The 20,670-nt window shown below is 41.4% G+C and overlaps 2 protein-coding genes across 3 annotated transcripts in view; both read left to right on the forward strand.

The window, feature by feature from the left end:
- The first annotated feature begins 347 nt into the window (after positions 1 to 347).
- On the forward strand, positions 348 to 9,871 carry LOC307260692 (uncharacterized protein). The gene is made up of 14 exons (XM_080040982.1): positions 348 to 486; positions 1,897 to 2,191; positions 3,056 to 3,115; positions 3,274 to 3,324; positions 3,690 to 3,712; positions 3,799 to 3,876; positions 3,980 to 4,060; positions 4,263 to 4,352; positions 5,137 to 5,193; positions 5,732 to 5,824; positions 6,621 to 6,758; positions 8,566 to 8,706; positions 8,856 to 8,973; positions 9,433 to 9,871. The coding sequence occupies exons 2-14, from the start codon at positions 1,897 to 1,899 to the stop codon at positions 9,711 to 9,713; spliced, it is 1,506 nt and encodes a 501-aa protein (XP_079897108.1). The 5' UTR covers positions 348 to 486; the 3' UTR covers positions 9,714 to 9,871.
- Positions 9,872 to 13,465: 3,594 nt separating this feature from the next.
- LOC307260694 (uncharacterized protein) overlaps positions 13,466 to 20,670 on the forward strand; it is a 70,192-nt gene continuing 62,987 nt past the window's right edge. For both annotated transcript variants that reach the window (XR_013845193.1, XM_080040984.1), the window contains exons 1-9: positions 13,466 to 13,514; positions 14,971 to 15,268; positions 15,551 to 15,610; positions 15,771 to 15,821; positions 16,434 to 16,459; positions 17,662 to 17,751; positions 19,079 to 19,171; positions 19,358 to 19,495; positions 20,122 to 20,262. Coding sequence is in view for 1 of the 2 variants with exons in the window: in XM_080040984.1 (XP_079897110.1) it covers positions 14,971 to 15,268; positions 15,551 to 15,610; positions 15,771 to 15,821; positions 16,434 to 16,459; positions 17,662 to 17,751; positions 19,079 to 19,171; positions 19,358 to 19,495; positions 20,122 to 20,262 (897 nt within the window). In the remaining variant the exon portion in view is untranslated. The remainder of the gene's footprint in view (positions 13,515 to 14,970; positions 15,269 to 15,550; positions 15,611 to 15,770; positions 15,822 to 16,433; positions 16,460 to 17,661; positions 17,752 to 19,078; positions 19,172 to 19,357; positions 19,496 to 20,121; positions 20,263 to 20,670) is intronic.

Consider the following 20,670-nt stretch of genomic DNA (forward strand, 5'->3'; position numbering starts at 1 on the left):
TTTTGAGCATTTATTCCAGATGAGTATGGTAGCGAGGTCAAACAAGTAAGTTGGTATCTTCCATTTGCTGACACGCAGAAAACAATTTCATCTCCCCGCCAATGAGCAACTTCCCCTTAACTGTTTTTCATTGTGTGTGTGCGTGTGTAAGTGTGTGTGTGTGGGTGTAAGTGTTTGGTGTGTAAGTGTGTGTGTGTGTGTGTGTGTTTGGTGTGTGTGTGTGTGTGTGTGTGTGTGAGTGTGTGTGTGTGTGTGTGTGTGTGTGTGTGTAAGTGTGTGTGTGTGTGTGTGAGAGAGAGAAAGTTGTGTGTGTGTGTGTGTGTGTGAATGTGTGTGTGCGTGTGTGTTTGGTGTGTTTGGTGTGTGTGTTTGTAGTGTGTGTGTGTGTGTGTGTGTGTGTGTGAGGAACCCACATATTTCCGTTGCTTTGAAAGGGAAAACAGTTTTCACGTCTCACAGAAGGGAACAGACTGTCCGAAGAAAAAAGTGAGTATTAATTTTCTGTCTCAAAATGAATCTACGATAAGATAAGAAGATAAATCCCTGTAATTAAAAAAAAAAGTTAGAGGGGCGCTTGTGGTGTAGTGGTTAGAGCGTTCATATGTCAATAAATCAGAAAATGCCCTCAAAAAATCTGTAAACAAAAAAAAAACAGTTTGATGTTTGAAAGAAGAAAAGTTGAGTGAGTGAGTTTAGTGTTTAAAATGGAGCCTGAAGTCAATGGAAATGATTCTGCTATGGAGAAAAACTATTTTAACTTTTGTGTGTGTGTAGGCTACTGGTAACAGGGGAGGAAGTAAGTGTCAAACCACCTGCCATTGGTGGTTTGTTGCGGTATACCGTATTCATGTGCTTTAGACGTAATTCTCACTTTTCTTTCCACGTCTAAAATTGCTTAAAATATATTTGTATTTCGTTGGCTTGAGTTTAACATTTTAAATATATTATAGGCACTGTTAGGCAAGTACGCCATTACAAATGTAGTGAATGTTGGTGTGTTGTGCCGTGGAGTGTGTGTGTGTGTGCTATTAATTAGGTGATAAGGTTAAGTAAATTTGAAGTCGTAAATATTTTTTCTACCATTGTAAACACAAAATTGTGGCTACGAGTTCACAAGTCCTTAGTTCCAGGAGCACAAATCCTATTCTGTGCATCACAACTTCAAAGAGTCATGCACTTGACACTTGAAATTTATAGTTAAACATTTGTGACTTGTACTTGTAGCCTGGAAATCCAGACCTGCAGCCTGTTGGTCTGGACACGATCCATTGGAGCTCATTAAATATGTCAGAAAATTCAGAGTTGCCAATCAAATTGTTCTTTCTGATATGGGCGGGCCATAGCCATATTTATGGTACTCTGGGGAGGACGTAACCGGATGACGACAGTGCTGTACATGCGCCGTCGAAGCCGTGATAGTTAACAACAGAGATGGCTGCGGATATGTTGTGTGAGTTTGAGACTGCTTTGGCCTCGAAACTTAACAATTTGGAAGACGTAACTCAAATCTTTCATTAGCAAGAAAGAAGAATTTCCTGTTGCTGACCGACCACGGGAATAGTTTAATTTACCAGTTAACCTTGTTCATTGCTCTGATTGGTCGTAGTACTATCCAATCAGATGCAGTGGTATTTGAAATGCACGAGTAGGAGCCGCCTTGAGTTAGGAAGGTCTATTGATCGTGGCCAGACCCTATATCGTTCTAGATATGGGTCTGGATTTACAGGCTACTGAACTTGAGTAATTGTTTTGAACTTTCCACCACTGATGGGAGGTAAAGAAGTGACAGACTAAAATATAAAAGTCGAGTCAAACTCCAAAAGTTCTCCTTGACAAAGAAGTGTGATTAAGAGCAAATTATATGTTTTAAAGTTGGATCATTTGTCTGTGTTACAGATGTCACTAAAGGGTTTACAGACAAAGTGGAAGCGAGATCTGGCCTCCATTGTGGAGTTTCTGAGCCCGGACGATTTTAAAAAGATGAAGTTCCTTCTGGACAAAATCCCTGTAAGCGTGAAGTGTGATAAGATACCTGTAGAGATGCCTGACATCATCATCCAATACTACGGAGTGAAATCCATCTCTGTGATAGAGAAGGTAATGAAACAGATTCCAAATTTTGACGCTGACGTCCAGGACCGGCTGCGCCCCCATGTGCAGAAACTGAAGCAACTACAGCAGACGGAGAGAGGTGAGTTTCCATGTTACACATCAGGACCCAGATTTTACAAAGAAGAAATATTGGCAGATTGGATCAAATATGGTCAGAAAGAAAGCCAAGAGAACTTTTTATCCATCATGAGTCATGACTGATGAAAACATCTTACAATAATACCATAGTCAACACCCTCTTTGGGGTTGCTGTTTTGAAGTGTGTAGGGCGGTTGTCCACTGGGTTACAGGGTTGGTGGTTCGATCCCCCATCTCCCCGCCACATGTCCAAGTGTCCCTGGGCAAAGAGACACTGATCCCAAAATTGCTCCAAATAGTTCGCCTACTATCGGTGTATGAATGTGTGTGTGGGAATGGGAACAGGTCTCCTTTGAAAAAGTGTCTCCTGTATTTAAAAAGGTGCCAGTGTTTTGAGCGAAGGTGCATCCAAAAGGTTTTGTATTTGTTCTTCTGTTGGAAAAGTGTATTGGTTATGGGAAAATCCTGCTCAGAGCAGAGAGTGTGTAGCCTCATGCCATTTGCATTAATCTGACCAAGAACTCCATTCCACACCCTGTAGTTCTGACCCATCCAAGCATCCTCAAGTCTGTAGTCTCAGGGTTGGTGCAGAAGCACTAACAAGTGTGGCAATGCGATTTTTGACAAGGGGGATACAGAGGGTCATAAGCCTTTAGCTTCTTTGCTTTTTTCCTTTTTTTGTATTCGTAACCAGACCCACCTCTGACGGATAGACCGGATAGCTTTGACCTGTGGGGGGTGGGGGGGGGGGGAGAGGGGGACACATTGGACTACAAAAGGTGAAACAATGCGGGCCAATCAAAACAACTGAATATTTGCCATAGGTTTAAGGTTTTGAAAATGTATTTTTTTCTTCTCTTTTTAGAGAAAAACAAAAAAGCGGCTGACGCAAAATCAGGGGCCAAGAAGACACAACCTGCAGCTGGTAGGTCAACAGGTTTAATAGTCATTCTAAAACATAAAGGCGATATACAGCATACAATGACTATATAATAAATTATATCTCGTAATTTTATTGTCCTGATGGACTGTATAGTTGTGACGGAGATAATCGAGGTAATTATTTCTACATTTTATTTTCAGGGAAGAAGAGAAAACGTGATTCAGTGGAGGGAGACAAACAGCCTGCAGCAGGTAGGTTAACAGGCCGAATGACACATCTACAGATGCAACAGATCTCAACCTCCTGAGACCAGCCATATCTCACAAGCTTATTCATCGTTACATGTTCACACCAACAACTAAAAGTAATGACTCAGTCCTCGTTGCAGCAGACCCGTTTTTGAATCTGACCCGTGGTCGTTCTCTGCATGTCATCACTGCCCCATTTCATATCTGTCTCTCCACACTTTTAAAAAAGCATCGAAAATGTTGGCCACACTGAACCAATCAGGTTAAGGTATGAGTGGAACAGGAGAGAGATGTGCCGGTTAGGCATTGCAAAAATAACCAATCATTTTCATGAGATCCACTGATGTTGATGTTTGTCTCTTCTACAGATCAGAAGATCAAACCTGACAAGGTGAGCTATAAACACGTCTCATGTTAAAGATTTATTCTGCCAACGCTTCTTTGACGGATTTACTTTTTTTTCTTGTTGTTCAAAAGAAAACAACAAGTCTCCTGAAAGCCAAAGCTGCAAAACTCGTGAAGGATTCTGCTCAGAGAAAAATGAAGAAATTGACGGTGAAAGATGTTCTACCTGATCAGTGGGCTGTGAGTTCATGAGTTACTTTGAGATGTTCTTTCTTCCTGTGTTTTAATAATTTGGTTCTTGGCTTTTGTTCAGGTTGATCCAGTTACAGCAGTGAAGCCCAAATGGAAGAAGAATGTGTCTCTGAAACCATCAGGATCCACTGAAGCCTCTAAGGTAGCTCTCACTGGATCAGTTCAGAGCCAAGTGCGAAGCCCTTTTCCAACACAAACGTCAAACTCGGTGTATGAGTGCCATTCCTGTAAAAAATATGTTGTTTTCTGCACATCCATGTCTTTGTGAAGTTAAAAAAAAATCTACTCTGAGTGATGTTCTTTCTTCCCATCTTTTAATCTTTTCGTTCTTGTTTTCTGTTCAGGTTGATCCAGTTGCAGCTGTAAAACCCAAGAAGAAGGAAAAGAAGCAAGATTTGACTATGAATCCATTTGGATCCCCTGAATCTCCCAAGGTAGATGAATGGACTTGACATTAACATTTGTTTGACAAAAGTCAGCCTCGTTCAAGCAACGTGATTGGGAGGAACGGCCTCTCTGATCAGAATTTGAGTGGTCGTTTCTTATAAGGATTCTGTGCTTTCTGTGTCAAAAACGAACACCATGTTCCAACGTAAGAATACTCATTAGGCTGAAGGTCAATGATCGGCCGGATGTTTTGGGCAATTGGGTGAAGAGAGGAGCGGAGCTGTCAACTGATCCCCATCTGGTGGTGAGTGGGTCACAGGGGGGGCGGTGTGGGGGGGGCGAGGGGGGCTGTAGACAGACCTGGTGAGACCAAACAGGTAGTGGGGGTGAACCTGGACATCTGGAGGAGGCCGTCTGACTGAAGAATGAGTCCTTCAGAGATATGTTAAAGCTGGGGTATATGATTTGGGGAGAAAATGGCAGTTGGAATAGAGATTCAAATCCAAATACCTCAACCGCTCCACTTGTTCTCTTTGGTCCCTCCCTGACACGCTCTACACCAACAAAGTTGTGCCAAAGTGAATGGACAGTCCCAACAGCCAATAAGAACAGAGAATCGGAGCCTCGCTCTGATTGGTCAAAGTTAACATGAGCTGTACGCTCATGTTAACTTTGACCAATCAGAAATAATATACCCCAGCTTTAATCTGGAAGACTCCCAAGGCTGTTGTAGTGGCTGGGCTGTGATCTTTTAAAGTGCTCATATATTACTTAGAGATATTTTTTCATTCCCATTTTTTGATCCTTTGGTTCTTGTTTTTTTTACTTCAGGTTGATCCAGTTGTAGCAGTGAAGCCCAAAAAGAAGCAAGCCCCTAAAACCCCCAAGGTAGCTGCATGGACTTGACTTTAAAGTTTGTTTTAAACAAGTCAGCTATGTTCAAAGAATGTGTGGTAGAAGCAGACCTCGATGTTGATGGGGGATCATCATCAACTTCCCTGGTGGAAGTCACTGAGTTGGTCAAACAACTCCACAGTGGCAAAGCCCGGGGGTTGGCGAAATCTGTCCAGAAATGCTGAAAGGTCTGGGTGTGGAGGGGCTGTCTTGGATGGACAAGTCTGGGACCAAGACCATGACCAAGTTTCATGGGATCAGTGCCAACTGTATATCTGTGTCTTTGTGAAAAAAGTTTACATTTAAATAGCGCCTCATTTAGCAGAAAATGAAAGTGACCAGACCATGAACCTGAAAGATATTCTCCGTATTCTCCCTTATCAGTGGGCTGTGAGCTTTTAAACTTGTGTTTTAATTGTTTGGTTCTGTTTTTTTGTCCAGGCACCAGTTGCTGAAAGTGCTCATACATACATTACTTTGAGTGTTTGTTTTTATCTGTTTCATAATCATTTAATTCTTGTTTTTTCTCCAGATTGATCCAGTGTCAGCAGTGAAGCCCAAACAGAGAAAGACACAGAAGCAAGATGTGTCCCTGGAAGCATCTGAATCCACTAAAACCCTCAAGGTAACTGTGGTGGCCGAATTCCCCAGGCGACCAAGACAAAGGGCGAGGCCGGACATCATCATTGTGTTTCAGGAGTTTTATTTCAGGAGTTTTTAATCAAGACATTTACAGAGGATTTGGTGAAGCCTTGAAGCCGCAGTGAGCAAAAGGGGCTCTCCCCAAAGCTGCTAGTACATGCTCACACACAGTCTTATATCTGTGTGGGGGGTGTACCAGGTGTATTAATATCTGCAAATAGACATATCGTTCCATTACTTGTGCAACACCAAGTCAAACACACGTCCATCTAGGGATGTTCTCCTTCTTCCCCAGTGACCCTAACCTTTAGACATACACGGTCAGCAAACTTCTTGATATTATAGACTACTGAAATCCACCACATAACTGCATAGACTAATGTTACAATTTTGAACCGGAAAGTGAGCATTATATGTGACCTTAAAACATGCAGTGGTGTTGGCTATTTCCCTTTAGCGCTGGATAAAACCTCTTTGGGAGAAGCTCTTTGCAGGAAAAACATTAATTGCATAAATAATGATAGCAGCACCGTTCTTCAAAGGAGCTTCTTAATGTTTCAGTACCGATCAGTCAGGAAGTGGTTTTCTATAACTGTCACCTCACCAATCATAGAATCATATTCACTGCCTGGCCAAGTCATCACCTGGATTTAACTAAGCAAATAGGCAAGAGCCTCCCATTGGATGAAACCTGCCATGATTAATATGTTTCAGTTGGCAATAAGTTATTGCCAACTGAAACGTTATGTGTTTGTTGAAAATATGTTTCTCTGTTTCAGAGGGATCATATTATTGGCCTGCATCAAGCAAATAAAACAAATAAGGAGATCGCTGAAACTACCGGTGCCAGTGTAAGATATGTCCAAAGAGTTATTAAAGACTGGAAGGAAAGCGGGGAACCATCATCTTCAAGTAAGGTAATGTGATCCGAAAAATCTTGAAGGATCGGAAATCACTTAAACATTTGGTGAAATCAAATTGTTAAAAATCAACAGTAGAACTCATAGTTATGTTTAATAGTGAAGGTACAAGCAATTCTGAAACCAGTGACGTGACCTATGCCAGGACTTTATGTGAGTGAATTACAGGGTTCAACATAACTTTTTTTCCTACTGGCCCGCCGGGCCAGTGGATCCGAGTTTTACTGGCCCCATGTACATTTTCACTGGCCCTGCACACACTATTTTTCTTCTCCATAATTTAGTGTGAATAATTATAATACCTATATTAGAAAAATAACCAAATTTAAAGGGAATATCTATACTGTAACAGTATAGATATTACCTTTAGATTTGGTTATTTTTCTTTTAGTTAATGATATGAAATATTGATATTGCTCATACACATAATATAAAACCAGGCAAACATATTGAATTTGAAGCCTACAACTGAAAGTATGTGGAAGGAGTCGGCCAGTATTTTAAAGTCCAGAAGTTTGATAATTGTTTTTATTCTTGAATTTGGGCAGTTTAATGAATAGTTCACCTGCAGAAGTCATGTTCAAACATAAAAAAAATAAGAGATGAAGGTCTGATCAGTCTTTGTGGTGTGGTAGTGTTTACTACTTTCTCTATATGCATTAGGGATGTGAATGTGTCAAACAAATGACCGGTTTTCCACTTGCGCTCAAGTTGACGTTAAAAATAGAAATCCGAAAATCAGGGGGTTATGCCGTTTTTTTAATGGGAGATTTCACCGTGTATGCGAGTTCACGTCTGGTCGTGAGCGCGCTGCAGGAGCGTCACTTCAGCATGAAGTGTCAGCTTCACATAAGAGTCCGGTGTGGGACCATTTTTTCAAACTATTGATAAAAAACAATGCAGTGCAAAATATGCAGCATAATGTTAAACGCTCGTCTAAGGCTATGATGTTAAATCACCTTAGAAACACACAATGCCTTCGTCCGAGCAAAGCAGCGTTTCACCGTGTGATCTCGCCAGTGAGTGAGCCGCCGCGCAGAAGAACTGCAGAGTGTGTGGCTAAAATAATAACCGGGGATATTCTCCCCGTTAGCGATCTCACTGGGAAAGACTGATTGTAGATCATGAAAACACAGAGTCATGTCGGCAGACAAACTGCGCGGCTATAGAAACTGTCCAGTGAGCAGAGTCCCTCCGTTCGTTTCTGTCTACAACCGACACAATCACCGGAGACGCATTCACAGCGTTTAAATAAAGCCTCTCATTTGTATTACCATTGGGGCTTTGATGCAAATACTGTAACATTACGGCGGCAGCTACAGGAAAAGCGCAGATATCACTTCATTTTCTGCTCCTCAACCTCTGCTGTGGGAAGGAAAAAGGGGGCAAAGTAAGTCGATTGATTTGTCGACTCGCAGGCGGACAGTAGGCAGCTCTGCCAACGGAGCGAGAGTGCGCCCGCTTGTTGCTCCGCCTGTCAAAACGCCCACGCATCGTTTGTCCACTGGCCTTTCATTAAAAAATATATTATATATTGTGTTTATTATATTGATAAACACTGCTTTCATTACGACTCTCAACGCGCATTTCAATGAACCATGATTTAGTCTACAAAAAGATACTGAACTGTGATTGGCCGTTACTGGCCCGGGCGGGACAGTGACTGGCCAATCAACTTTCCCTGCATATGATTTTACTGGCCCCGGGCCAGCGGGCCATTGGTTATGTCGAACCCTGAATTATAAACTGTACTTTTCAGCACAGTCTCAACATTAACTACGAACGTGAATCTGTTTCTATGCAGGATCCAAGTGCTGTCTCTCAAATCCTATCAGAATATGAAAGCTGCTGGAAAGAAGTAAGTCAGCAAGTAGGACCGCTACCCAGAGGCCTGATTCTTCAACCGGCTGTAGACCGCCGTTGTGACAATAACTTTTATAGAAAGGTATTTTGGTACCCTTCTCAACTTTTGACAGTAGTACAGACACACACAGAAATACAAATGAATGTGAGCCGTACCAAACTAAACTGTACTGCTGAGTTGAAACAAGGGTTTAAAGATTGTGGCGATTCTGACACTGTAACCCTTTCCAGAAAGCAGCTGTGGAGTTTGGACAAACCTTTGAGATCCTTCCTACAAACACAGAAGTGACTTTACCGCCACCAGACTGGAGAGGGAGAGAAGTCTGGGAGAATGACGTTGATCTGATTGGTAAAGTCTTCATCCGCCTGATGTACAAAGTCATAGAATAGAGCAGCAGTTATTGATCGACCCTCTTTATTGTTACCGAGTAATTGTTAATTGATACATTTCAAGGCAGGTCCAGAGAGTGAAAAATCTAGTGTTATTACACAGCCTAGGCTCTGTAAACTGGTATGTCAATAAAGGGGCAAACGACGCACTAGCCAGCAACATGCTAGTTAACACACTTCAGTCTGTAGTTCCACCCTCTTAACGGGATAACATTGAGGGGTGCTTCAGCCATAAAAAAGCCCGAACAGCATTATGATGATGATAGGCTGCATCATCAAAGGCTTCATTTCTAACCCATAATTCACTCCTAAGTCCTCTCTGCAGCCTTTGTGTGACAGACGCTCAGCACTGACCCTACACCTTCCTCCAGCTTTTTACTTTGTGTCTAAACAGTTGTTTTCTTTCTTTGTCTCGTAGATTCGGCGCTCAGTAAGGAAAGACTGTCATCGGTCCGGATACGGTTTGTTAACTCCGTGTCGGACGCGACCCTGAAGCAGCTGCTGGACGGTCTATTCCAGGAGGAGGTGATCACTCAGGAGGAGATGGAGTCGGTCAGGAGAACCCACCCGACCCGGACGGACAGAGCTCGAGCTCTGATCGACTTAGTGACACACAAAGGAGCCAGTTCAGTTCTGATTAAGATCCTCCGTCGAGTGGATCCATATCTCTCCAGAAATCTGAAACTAAGTCACGTATGAACTAGGGCTGTGTCGAAAAATCGAAAAATCGAAATATCGATATATCGCGATACTTAGTTTCCCGATATCAGCAGGGTTCAACATAACTTTTTTTTCCTACTGGCCCGCCGGGCCAGTGGATCCGAGTTTTACTGGCCCCTTGTATATTTTCACTGGCCCTGCACACACTTTTTTTTTCTTCATAATTTAGTGTCAATAATTATAATACCTGTATTAGAAAAATAAAGAAAGATAACCAGATCTAAAGGGAATATCTATACTGTAACAGTATAGATATTCCCTTTAGATTTGGTTATTTTTCTTTTAGTTAATTATATGAAATGTTGATATTGCTCATACACATAATATAAAACCAGGCAAACATAATGAATTAGAAGCCTACAACTGAAAGTATGTTGAAAGAGTCGGCCAGTATTTTAAAGTCAGTAGTTTGATGGTTGTTTTTATTCTTGAATTTGGGCAGTTTAATGAATAGTTCACCTGCAGAAGTCATGTTCAAACATAAAAATGACCGAATGACCGGTTTTCCACTTGCGCTCAAGTTGACTTTAAAAATAGAATAGAAATCCGAAAATCAGTGGGTTATGCCGTTTTTTTAATGAGAGATTTCACCGTGTATGTGAGTTCACGTCTGGTCGTGAGCGCGCTGCAGGAGTGTCACTTCTCCATGAAGTGTCAGCTTCACATATAAGAGTCCGGTGTGGGACCATTTTTTCAAACTATTGATAAAAAACAATGCAGTGCAAAATATGCAGCATAAGTTAAATGCTCGTCTAAGACTATGACGTTAAATCACCTTAGAAACACACAATGCCTTCGTCCGATCACAGCAGCGTTTCACCGTGTGATCTCGCCAGCGAGTGAGCCGCCGCGCAGATGAACTGTGGTTTGTGGCTAAAATAATAACCGGGGATATTCTCCCCGTTAGCGATTTCAATGGGAAAGACTTCCGCGATCTGATTGAATGTCTCGAGCCTGAAAACACAGTGCCAAACTGCGCGACTATAGGAACTGTACAGTGAGCGGAGTCCCTCCGTTTGTTTCTGTCTACAACCGACACAATCACCGGAGACGCATTCACAGCGTTTAAATAACGCCTCTCATTTGTATTACCATTGGGGCTTGGATGCAAATACTGTAACATTACGGCGGCAGATAAAGGAAAAGCGCAGTTATCATTTTCTGCACCTCAACCTCTGCTGTGGGAAGAAAGAAAGGGGGCAGAGTAAGTCGATTGATTTGTCGACTCGCAGGCGGACGGTAGCCAGCTCTGCCAACGGAGCGAGAGTGCAACCGCTTGTTGCTCCGCCTGTCAAAACGCCCACGCATCGGTTGTCCACTGGCCTTTCATTAAAAAATATATTTTATATTAGGTTTATTATATTGAGTCTTAAATAAACACTGCTTTCATTACGACTCTGAACGCGCATTTCAATGAACCATGATGTAGTCTACAAAAAGATACTGAACTGTGATTGGCCAGTCACTGGCCCGGGCGGGACAGTGACTGGCCAATCAACTTGCCCTGCATATGATTTTACTGGCCCCGGGCCATCGGGCTATACGTTATGTCGAACCCTGATCAGTATCGATTTTTATATCAAAATATAGATTTTTTTTTATTATTTTTTTTTTTGCTTTTCAAGGCTTTATTGACAGTGCAGAGATACAAATATGAAGTGGGGCAGAGAGGGAATGAAACAATCACGGGTCAGATTCAAACCCATGTCTGCTGTCAGGCCTGAGCCTCTAGGATACTGACTATTGAAGTTAGATCAGTTTTGTTTATAAAAATACTTAAGATTCACTGTGTCACTGATGTGTTTTCATTTTCATTGTGTCCTGTACAGTTAGTACAAGAGTGAATTGGATTTTCTTATTTTGATGTTATGGCAGCTGCAGCAGTGTTTGATCATTTGCCAAAACCAAAAAAAGGAAGAAAAATAGTAAAGGAAGTTGTGAATGAAATAGTTTTGACTTCATTTGTCTGTACAATTATCACTATATTGTGCTGTTATTTTTGACAAGGCAACTTGTTTATGGAATATCGCAATATATCGTGATATATCAAGATACGCAATATATCGTGATATATCGTATCGTGACCAGTGTATCGTGATACGTATCGTATCGCGAAGTCCTTGATGATACCCAGCCCTAGTATGAACAAGGATAAAAGCTCTAGCGTGTCATTTTTCCACATTAAAGAATGTCTTTCACCCTTTAGCCATCGCCAAATGAGTTGAAACAAAGTTGATTAATGCCGGGGGCACACTGGACGCGGAGGCGCCTCGAAGCGAGGCTCAAACGTGGTTTCGATTTGCACGACCAAAATAGACCAGAGGCCGAAATGATCGGTTCAGCGCATCCCGTCTGGTGTGGCCAAGTAGTATTTACAACAACACTGTCTGTCTGCATCTGAATGAGGTAAAGCCTTCAGTGATGGCACATGGACCTTCTGCTGTACGTCCACAGAAAGTGTGTGTGCGTTTGATGCGGTTTGATGTTATCCAGCTCATAATGTTGCTGCAGACACACAGCGCGCGTCATAAATGGTGTTGGTCGGCATCTTTTATAATAGGTCCATGGTCGGCACCAAATGTCACTATTTTGAAAGGACGCTTTGCGGCTTCCTGGGCTTAGCGCCGCCTTAGACGATTGTGATTGGTTTGAAGAAATGAAAACAGGCCGGCCCAGTTTCCCCCATGTATAGTAGAAACTAAATAGCCTGGATCCAGACTATAGAACTATCTGTAGTTTGGTCTGCCTGTGCAAAAATAAGTAGGCTTTAACAAATGGTATAGACACACATCTATTATTCCTAATCAAGTATTTAACAGCACAGAGCTGTATAACAACACAGCTACCACATGTAAAACCATGGTGAGGTGGGAAACTATTAGCTTCTGCTGTTTGCTACCTGCTAGCTAACAGAGCCACATGCTCAATCAAAACGAACATAAAAAGTAGCTAATATTACATTCCTAAAACTGCAGGTTAATGTTAATAGTTCATACACACAATACTTACAAATAGTCTCCAAGGCAACAGCATTTTAGAGTGTCCTTAAACTAAATTATTTGAGCTTTTAATACAAGTTGAGCTTATCATTTTGACATTTGTATTATGCTCCTATTCATTGTGTTTAAATTTTCGTGTTGCTTAGCCTATGTGATGTTTTGTATTGTGTTTTGAGCCTGTGTAACTGAGGTTGTATTAAATATGCTCGCCTATATAAACAAAATTTGACTTGACTACACTGATCAAGTTTAATTTTTTATATATTTTTAAATTATATTAACAATGTTTGACTGTGTCCAGCAGAGAGCGCTGCAGCTCTAACAATGTCCCCTGACTGTTCCAACGCTGATAGACACCTATCAATGCGGTATGAACCTACCTGCCCCGGGCGTCAATAAACTGTTGTTGTGTGTCTATGATTCAGAGGAAACGAAACTTAACGATCCGCTCTGTTTGAAATGGATCAGACCATTGTTCAGTGAAGCGGGGAAACTGTTATTTTATAACTGCACATTTTGAGGATTAACAGAAAAAGTTGGGAATAAACAACTATTCCATTAAGCAACATCTCTCTCTAGGCCTACCGGTATATAAAATATATTTCAGCATTTATTCCAGATGAGATGGGGGGCGAGAAGGTCGACAGGTGAAACATTATTGAAGTTGGTATCTCCCATTCACTGGCACTAATAATTATTTCAGTGATTACATCAGCTTCCCTGTGAACAGTTTTCACGTCTCACAGAAGGGAACTGACTGTTTGAAGGACAAGAAGACAAAGTGAGTACTAATTATTTTCTAATTTCTGTCTAAAAACTACTTTGAGATGAGATGCTAAATCACTGTAATTGATGTAATTGACTGTAACAGTTTGAGGGGCGCTCGTGGAGTAGTGGTCTCACTTTTCACATCTAAAATTGCTTAATAAAAATCAGAAGTAGGCTACTTTGTATTTGCACTTTGTTGACTTCCTAGGAAGTTTGAAAATGTAAATATATTATAGGCATTGTTACTTTTTTATATGTAGCTTATAATGCAACTATGTTTTTACCAACTTGTATTACAGTTTGTAAAAGCACTCCATTAAAAGTGTAGTGAGTGTTGTGTTGTAAGCACTGCAGAGAGTGAGCCGTGGAGTGTGTGTGTGTGTGTGTGTGTGTGTGTGCTGTTGATAAGGTGATGGGGTGACTGAAAGACAAGAGTGACTTTTATTTTTGCACTTTTTTCAAGTAGTTCAGTTCGAGTAGTTCGGCCATGTATTACTGCGACAACTTGTGCCTGTGTAGTGCAACGTATCAGTTTGTAAATCAACATTGAAAAAATGTGGTGCAGCGTTTGTGTGCACTGTGCAATGCCCTCTGGTCGTGTGTGTGTGTAGCTGGGAGTGCCCTGTGAGAGATGGTTTAATCCTGGTCTTGTTTACTTAACTGTAATCCTGTTGTCTCCAAAAATCTAACAAAGATAATTGATTGTGATTTTTGAGTCCTCTTTAGTTTTCTCTGTGGAAGTGTTTATATGCTTTCTAGGCGAGGTTTATTACACAAGTTAAAGGCATGAATGAGTTACTGAATAGTATTATCAGTGATATGTAGTTAGTATTGCAGTAGAAAGAAGTGGTTTGACGCTGACTGAAAAGTGTGTCTGTTTGGGCTGTAACAAACTGTCTGAAAAAACATGTAAAATGTGACTGACTACTAGGCTTGGGTTGGGTTCCTCTTTAACCTTCCAGTCAGGTGTACAGGCCTAAACCGGTTTGATTCTATGCAAAGCAAACAAACTGCCACTGCAGAGGGGGAAGCAAATGATAACACTGCACACGGCACATTGTCACAGACACTGTTTATAACAAGGTGTGGCTGTAGAGTTGGCAGCTTTACAGTCTATGGTTGGCAGGTAACAAGTGGGATGTCCACACTGAAACGTTGTGCAAACAATTTACCATACAACGCCATGTCATCTTGAGTAATTGAGTAATATCACATTCATCCATTTTAATTCAATTGATTGTACTGTATATTTATCTGATTGAATGGTGTCCTTGGGAGTCGTGAAAGGCGCCTTTAAATAAAATTTATATTATTAAATGTTTTCAACCTTCCACCACTAATTGGTCAAGGATGTGACAAACTAAAATATAAAAGTCGAGTCAAATTCAAAAGTTCTCGTTGGAGGAGAAGTTTAAATAAGAGCGAATTATATCTGTTTTAAAGTTGGATCATTTGTCTGTGTGTTACAGATGTCACTAAAGAGTTTAGAGACAAAGTGGAAAATAGCCCTGACTGCCATTGTGGGGCAGTTGAAAGAGTCCGAGTTTAAGAAGATGCTGTTTGATCTGAAAAAAATCCCTCAAGGTGTGAAGTGTGATAAGATACCTGTAGAGCTCGCTCAAATCATCATCCAATACTACGGAGTGTTAGAATCCATCTCTGTGATAGAGAAGGTAATGAAACAGATTCCAAGGATGGACGCTGACGTCCAGGACCGGCTGCGCCCCCATGTGGAGAAACTGAAGCAAATAAGGCAGAAGGAAAGAGGTGAGTTTCCATGTTACATCAGGACCCAGTTTTTACAAAGAGCTATTAGAAGATTGGATCAATTATTGAAAATAGTTTCTGATGGATAGACTGGATAGCTTTGAGCTTTGACCTGTAAGAAGTTGGGATGGGGGGGGGGGGGGCGGGTACTGATTGTGATAATGATTGACAGACACACACATATTGGACTACAAAAGTTGAAACAATACGGGCCAATCAAAACAATTGAATATTTTGTTATAGGTTTAAATTTTGAAAATGTAATTTTAAACTTTTTTTCAGAGAAAAACAAGAAATCGGCTGCCTCACAATCAGGGGCCAAGAAGACACAACCTGCAGCTGGTAGGTCGACACATTTAATAGTCTAATTCTAAAACATAAAGGCCATATACAGCATATAATAGCTATATAATAAATGATATCTCGTAATGTTATTGTCCTGATGGACTGCATAGTTGTGACGGAGGTAATCGAGAGAATTATTTCTACATTTTATTTTCAGGGAGGAAGAGAAAACGTGATTCAGTGGAGGGAGACAAACAGCCTGCAGCAGGTAGGTCAACAGGCCGAATGACACATGTACAGATGCAACAGATCTCAACCTCCTGAGACCAGCCATATCTCACAAGCTTATTCATCGTTACATGTTCACACCAACAACTACAAGAAACGACTCAGTCCTTGTTACAGCAGTTCCAATCTGAGCCGTGGTCGATCTCTGCATGTCATTCCCCTTTCCGCCCCATTACATCTCTGTCTCTCCACACTATCAATAAAGCATTGCAAATGCCAAAACATAATCTTAAAAGATTAATAATACAAGAACGAATCAAGGGGTGCCTTCCACTAACAGACAGAAAGTGGGGAGGGTCCGGTCTGACTGGAGGCTAGATTGATGACTACATGAACCAATCAGGGGCTGCCTTCAGCTATAAGGGACCAATGTTAGGTCTTAACGCGGCCCCTGATTGTCCCACTAATTTTTAGACCACAAAGTCCAGACTGATCTGCGGGAGAGAAACTAATGTGAAGCTCAGACATCAGGCTGCTCTCACTAGGCTAAAGTATGAGTGGAACAGGAGAGAGATGTGCTGGTTAGGCATTTCAAAAATAACCAAATCATGTTAATGAGATCCACTGATGTTGATGTTTGTCTCTTCTGCAGATCAGCAGAAGATCAAACCTGACAAGGTGAGCTTTAAACACGTCTTATGTTAAAGATTTATTCTGCTGACGCTTCTTTGACGGATTTACTTTCACCTTTTTTTCTTGTTGTTCAAAAGAAAACGACCATTCTCCTGAAAAAGTCGTGAATGATTCTGTTGAAAGAAAAAATAATAAATTGATGGTGGAAGGTCATGGTTTGTCTAAAACGAACACCATGCTCCAACATAAGAATACTCTTCAGGCTGAAGGTCGATGATCGGCCGCATGTTTTGGGCAATTAGGTGAAGAGAGGGGCGAAGCGGTTTTACTTGTGCCAGGGTAGAACCAGTGGCGAACTGGCCCCAGCACCAGCCCAGAGCTGGCACCTGGTTCCCTGTTGGTGGGAAAGGGGTAACGGAGATATTTTTTCCCTTCCAATGTTTTAATCCTTTGGTTCATGTTTTTTGTTCAAGTTGATCCAGTTGCAGAAGTAAAACCCAAAAAGAAGATCCAAATGTCTATAAATCCATTTGGATCCCCTAAAACCTCTTAAGTAGCTGCATGGACTTGACTTTAAAGTTTGTTTAACCTTGATGTTGATGGGGGATCATCATCATCAATTTCCCAGGTGGAAGTCACTGAGTTAGTCAAACAACTCCACAGTGGCAAAGCCCGGGGGTTGAAGAGATCCGTCCAGAAATGCTGAAAGGTCTCGGTGTGGAGGGGCTGTCTTGGATGACAAGCCTCAACATTTCGTGCAAGTCTGGGAGTAAAATACCTTGGTGGTGGTTCCTCTGTTCAGAAAGTGGGACCATAGAGTGTGTGATCACACAACTCAACCTCCCAGGTAATGTTCACTCCAAGGTTCTAGAGAGGCTTAAACCGATAGTTGATAGCTAATCCAGTCTACATGTGTTTAGTGGATCTGGAAAGGCGCATGTCGGGATCCCCCGCCAGTAAGCCAGACTTGTTTCCAGTGGGAGTAGGCCTCCCTCAGGGCTGCTCTTTATAACCAATCCTGATATTTAATACGACCAAGTTTCATGGAATTAGTGCCGTCCTTGTACAGAAGATGTTGTTTTCCAACGGTATCTGTGTCTTTGTGAAAAAGTACTTAAAAAAAAAAAAATGTAAAGTTGCGCATCATTTAGCAGAAAATGAAGGTAAACGATGTTATCCCTTATAGGTGGGCTGTTTTTTCTTTTAAACTTGTGTTTTCAATTATTCAGTTCTTTGTTTCTGTCCAGGCACCAGTTGCGGAAGTGAAGCCCACCCAGAAGGTTACAGAGAAGCAGGATTGTTCTCTGAATCTATTTGAATCCAGTGAAACCCTCAAGGTAGCTGCATAAATGTGATTCCAACATTTGTTTGAAACATATCAGTTGTGTAAAGGGGTGCACTGATTGCGATTTTTCTTGGCAGATCCCGAATGCCGATATTGTAAGGAGTCTAACCTGCCGATGCCGGTTGCGATTTTTTTCCTTAGAACTATAGTTCCCAAACTTGGAACTTTTCTTTCTTTAAAAACCAAACTATTAAACAAAACAAATTACCAACTAATGCTAAAACACAAAATACTCTTGTGGGGGCTCAGGGTAGAAGCTGCTCAATGCAGAGCCATTTGGCTGCCTGTAACGCTAATGTTAACTGGCAAACAAGCTAGCAGGCTAACAATACTAACATAGCATCGAAACCGTTGCGTTAGCACCTACAGTCTATGTGCTGAGACCTACATACAGTCTACGGCTGGATCTTATACTTTAGAACTCCCACACTGAAGACATGCTGTCTGATTCCAAATAAAAGTCAGCTCACATTTCGCCAGTTAAATGCTTTTAATGTGAAGCTTCCGCTGAAGGAAATCTTAAGTTAGCATTAGCAGTAACTTAACTGTGTGCAACAGACAGTACTTTTCCATGTATAAAGCCGTATCTTGGGGACAACCGGTCATCAGAGGAGACTGGCCGAGAACCATTCATTGCAAAATAAGCCAGACTTCAGCGATCGATTGGCTGGTAGGTCGATCGGCTGGCGCACCTCTAGTTGTGTTTGTTGGTCAGGTTTATAAGCATAATTCAAGGTTTGATATATTTATACACAAAAAGCTCTATCCTAAAAAGTCAGCTCAACCAAACAAATATTGTGAATAAAATGTCATAAAATAAAACCAGTTTAAAATAAAATAAAAATTAAACTAAATTCCAGAATAAAAAAGTTAAAGACAATGGCAGTCAGTCGTAGATTAAGCTGTAAACACTGGAGTTTACACTTTCTTTCATCCACGACTTACCGTAATTTTTATCTACTTCATTCCTTTTTGATAGTTTTCACTGCATATGAGGCATTCAGGGACAGTCTCACAATAAGCCAAGTCGCTTGAGTGCAGATTGACTCTGGCCCATGGTCGGGTATCGTTACGATTTTATTGATACCGATCACACTAGTCATTGGTCCCGGTCCCTTGGCTCAGTTGCCCCCTAAAGTCTAGTGTGTTCTCCCAGTGCTTCCTTGGCCCTGGCCTGGTTGGAAGAGGTGAGCTTCAGCACGGTACGGATGTTAAAGAACGAGCACCAGCATAGACAGAGTCCTGAGGTCTTTGTTTTTGAGTTGACCGCACAATCAACTCTGTAGATCTTCAGGAACTGGTTCTGTTTTTTTCTCCAGATTGATCCAGTGTCAGCAGTGAAGCCCAAAAAGAAGAAGACACAGAAGCAAGACTTGTCCCTGGAAGCATCTGAATCCACCAAAACCCACAAGGTAACTGAATAGACTAAATGTACAAAGTGAACTTGAAAATGAGCATCATATGTGACTTTAAAACATGCAGTGGTGTTGGTTATTTCACTTTAGCGCTGGATAAAACATCTTTGGGAGAAGCCGAAAGTTTCTCTTAGCAGGAAAAACATATCCTGTGGTCGTTGAAAATATGTTTCTCTGTTTCAGAAGTATCAAATTATTGGCCTGCACCAAGCAAATATATCAACTAAGGAGATCTCTGAAACTACTGGTGCCAGTGTAAGATATGTAAATAGAGTTATTAAAGCCTGGAAGGAAAGTGGGGAACCATCATCTTCAAGTAAGGTAATGTGATCAGAGAAAAATCTTGAATGATCATGATCAAAGATCACTTAAACATTTGGTGAAATCAAATTGTTAAACATCAACAGTAGAACTCATAGCTATGTTTAATAGTGAAGGTACAAGCATCTCCACACACAGATACAAAGATAAACCAAGAGATTATGACCAAACAGCTGTGTAGCCTTAAGAAAACTTTGTATCAGTTGGGCTTATCAGGAAAAAATGCTTAAACTTGCTATGAAGCATAAAGATTGGACTCTGGAGCAATGGAAAAAGGTTGTGTGGTCTGATGAGACCAGATTGATCATGTTCCAGAGTGATGGGTGCATCAAGGTAATAGGAGAGGTGGATGAAGGGATGCTCCCATCATGCCTAGTGCCTACTGTACAAGCCTGTGTGGCAGTGTACAGTAGGATCTGGGGTTGCTTCAGTTGGTCAGGTCTAGGTTCTAAGCAACATTATGTGCCAAAAAAGCTTATCAAAACGTTGCAACGGTGAATACGTGTCTTTATCAGGCCGAAAGCTAAACTTAATGCATCAATTTTAAAAGTGACGTGAACTATGCCAGGACTTTTTTCTGAGTGATTTTTAAACTGTACTAAGAACGTGAATCTGTTTCTATGCAGGCTCCTGTTGCTGCCTCTCAAGACCTATCGGAATATGAAAGCTGCTGGAATGAAGTAAGCCAGCAAGAAGAACCCCTTCCTGGAGGCCTGATTCTTCAACCGGCTGTAGACCAGCGTTGTGACACTGACTTTATTAGAAAGGTGGTGCACTACTGTAGACTTTAATCTTACATTCTGCTGTTTTAACTCTTCAAAGGTACTTTACTGTTTTACAGGCTGCAATCATTAACCATCAGTTAGTTCTCAATGCAGAAAAGAAAAAAATAATGCTGTTCAGGCACTTCAGGCGATTTCAGCTAGCCTGGAAATCCAGACCTGCCGCTGGCGAATTTGGATTTGCTCAGCCTGTTGGTCTGGACACGGGCATCACTGGATGACGACAATGCTGGGCATGCGCATTCAAAGTCATGACAGTAAAAAACAAAGATGGCGGCAAATATGTAGTTTGGGTTAGAAACGGCTTTGGCCTCGACACTTAACGAGCAAGAAAGATGAATTTTCTGTTTTGCCGACCGACCACGGCAAAAGTTTAATATAACAGTTAACCCC

Source organism: Ammodytes marinus (genome assembly GCF_949987685.1).
Source record: "Ammodytes marinus genome assembly, chromosome: 14".
Taxonomy (NCBI): Eukaryota; Metazoa; Chordata; class Actinopteri; order Uranoscopiformes; family Ammodytidae; genus Ammodytes; species Ammodytes marinus.

Coding starts and splice junctions, on each gene's coding strand:
- LOC307260692 (XM_080040982.1), top strand. CDS start 1,897: ATGTCACTAAAGGGTTTACAGACAAAGTGGAAGCGAGATCTGGCCTCC. Junction 2,192..3,055: donor ACTACAGCAGACGGAGAGAG/GTGAGTTTCCAT, acceptor TTCTCTTTTTAG/AGAAAAACAAAAAAGCGGCT. Junction 5,194..5,731: donor AAGCCCCTAAAACCCCCAAG/GTAGCTGCATGG, acceptor TTTTTTCTCCAG/ATTGATCCAGTGTCAGCAGT.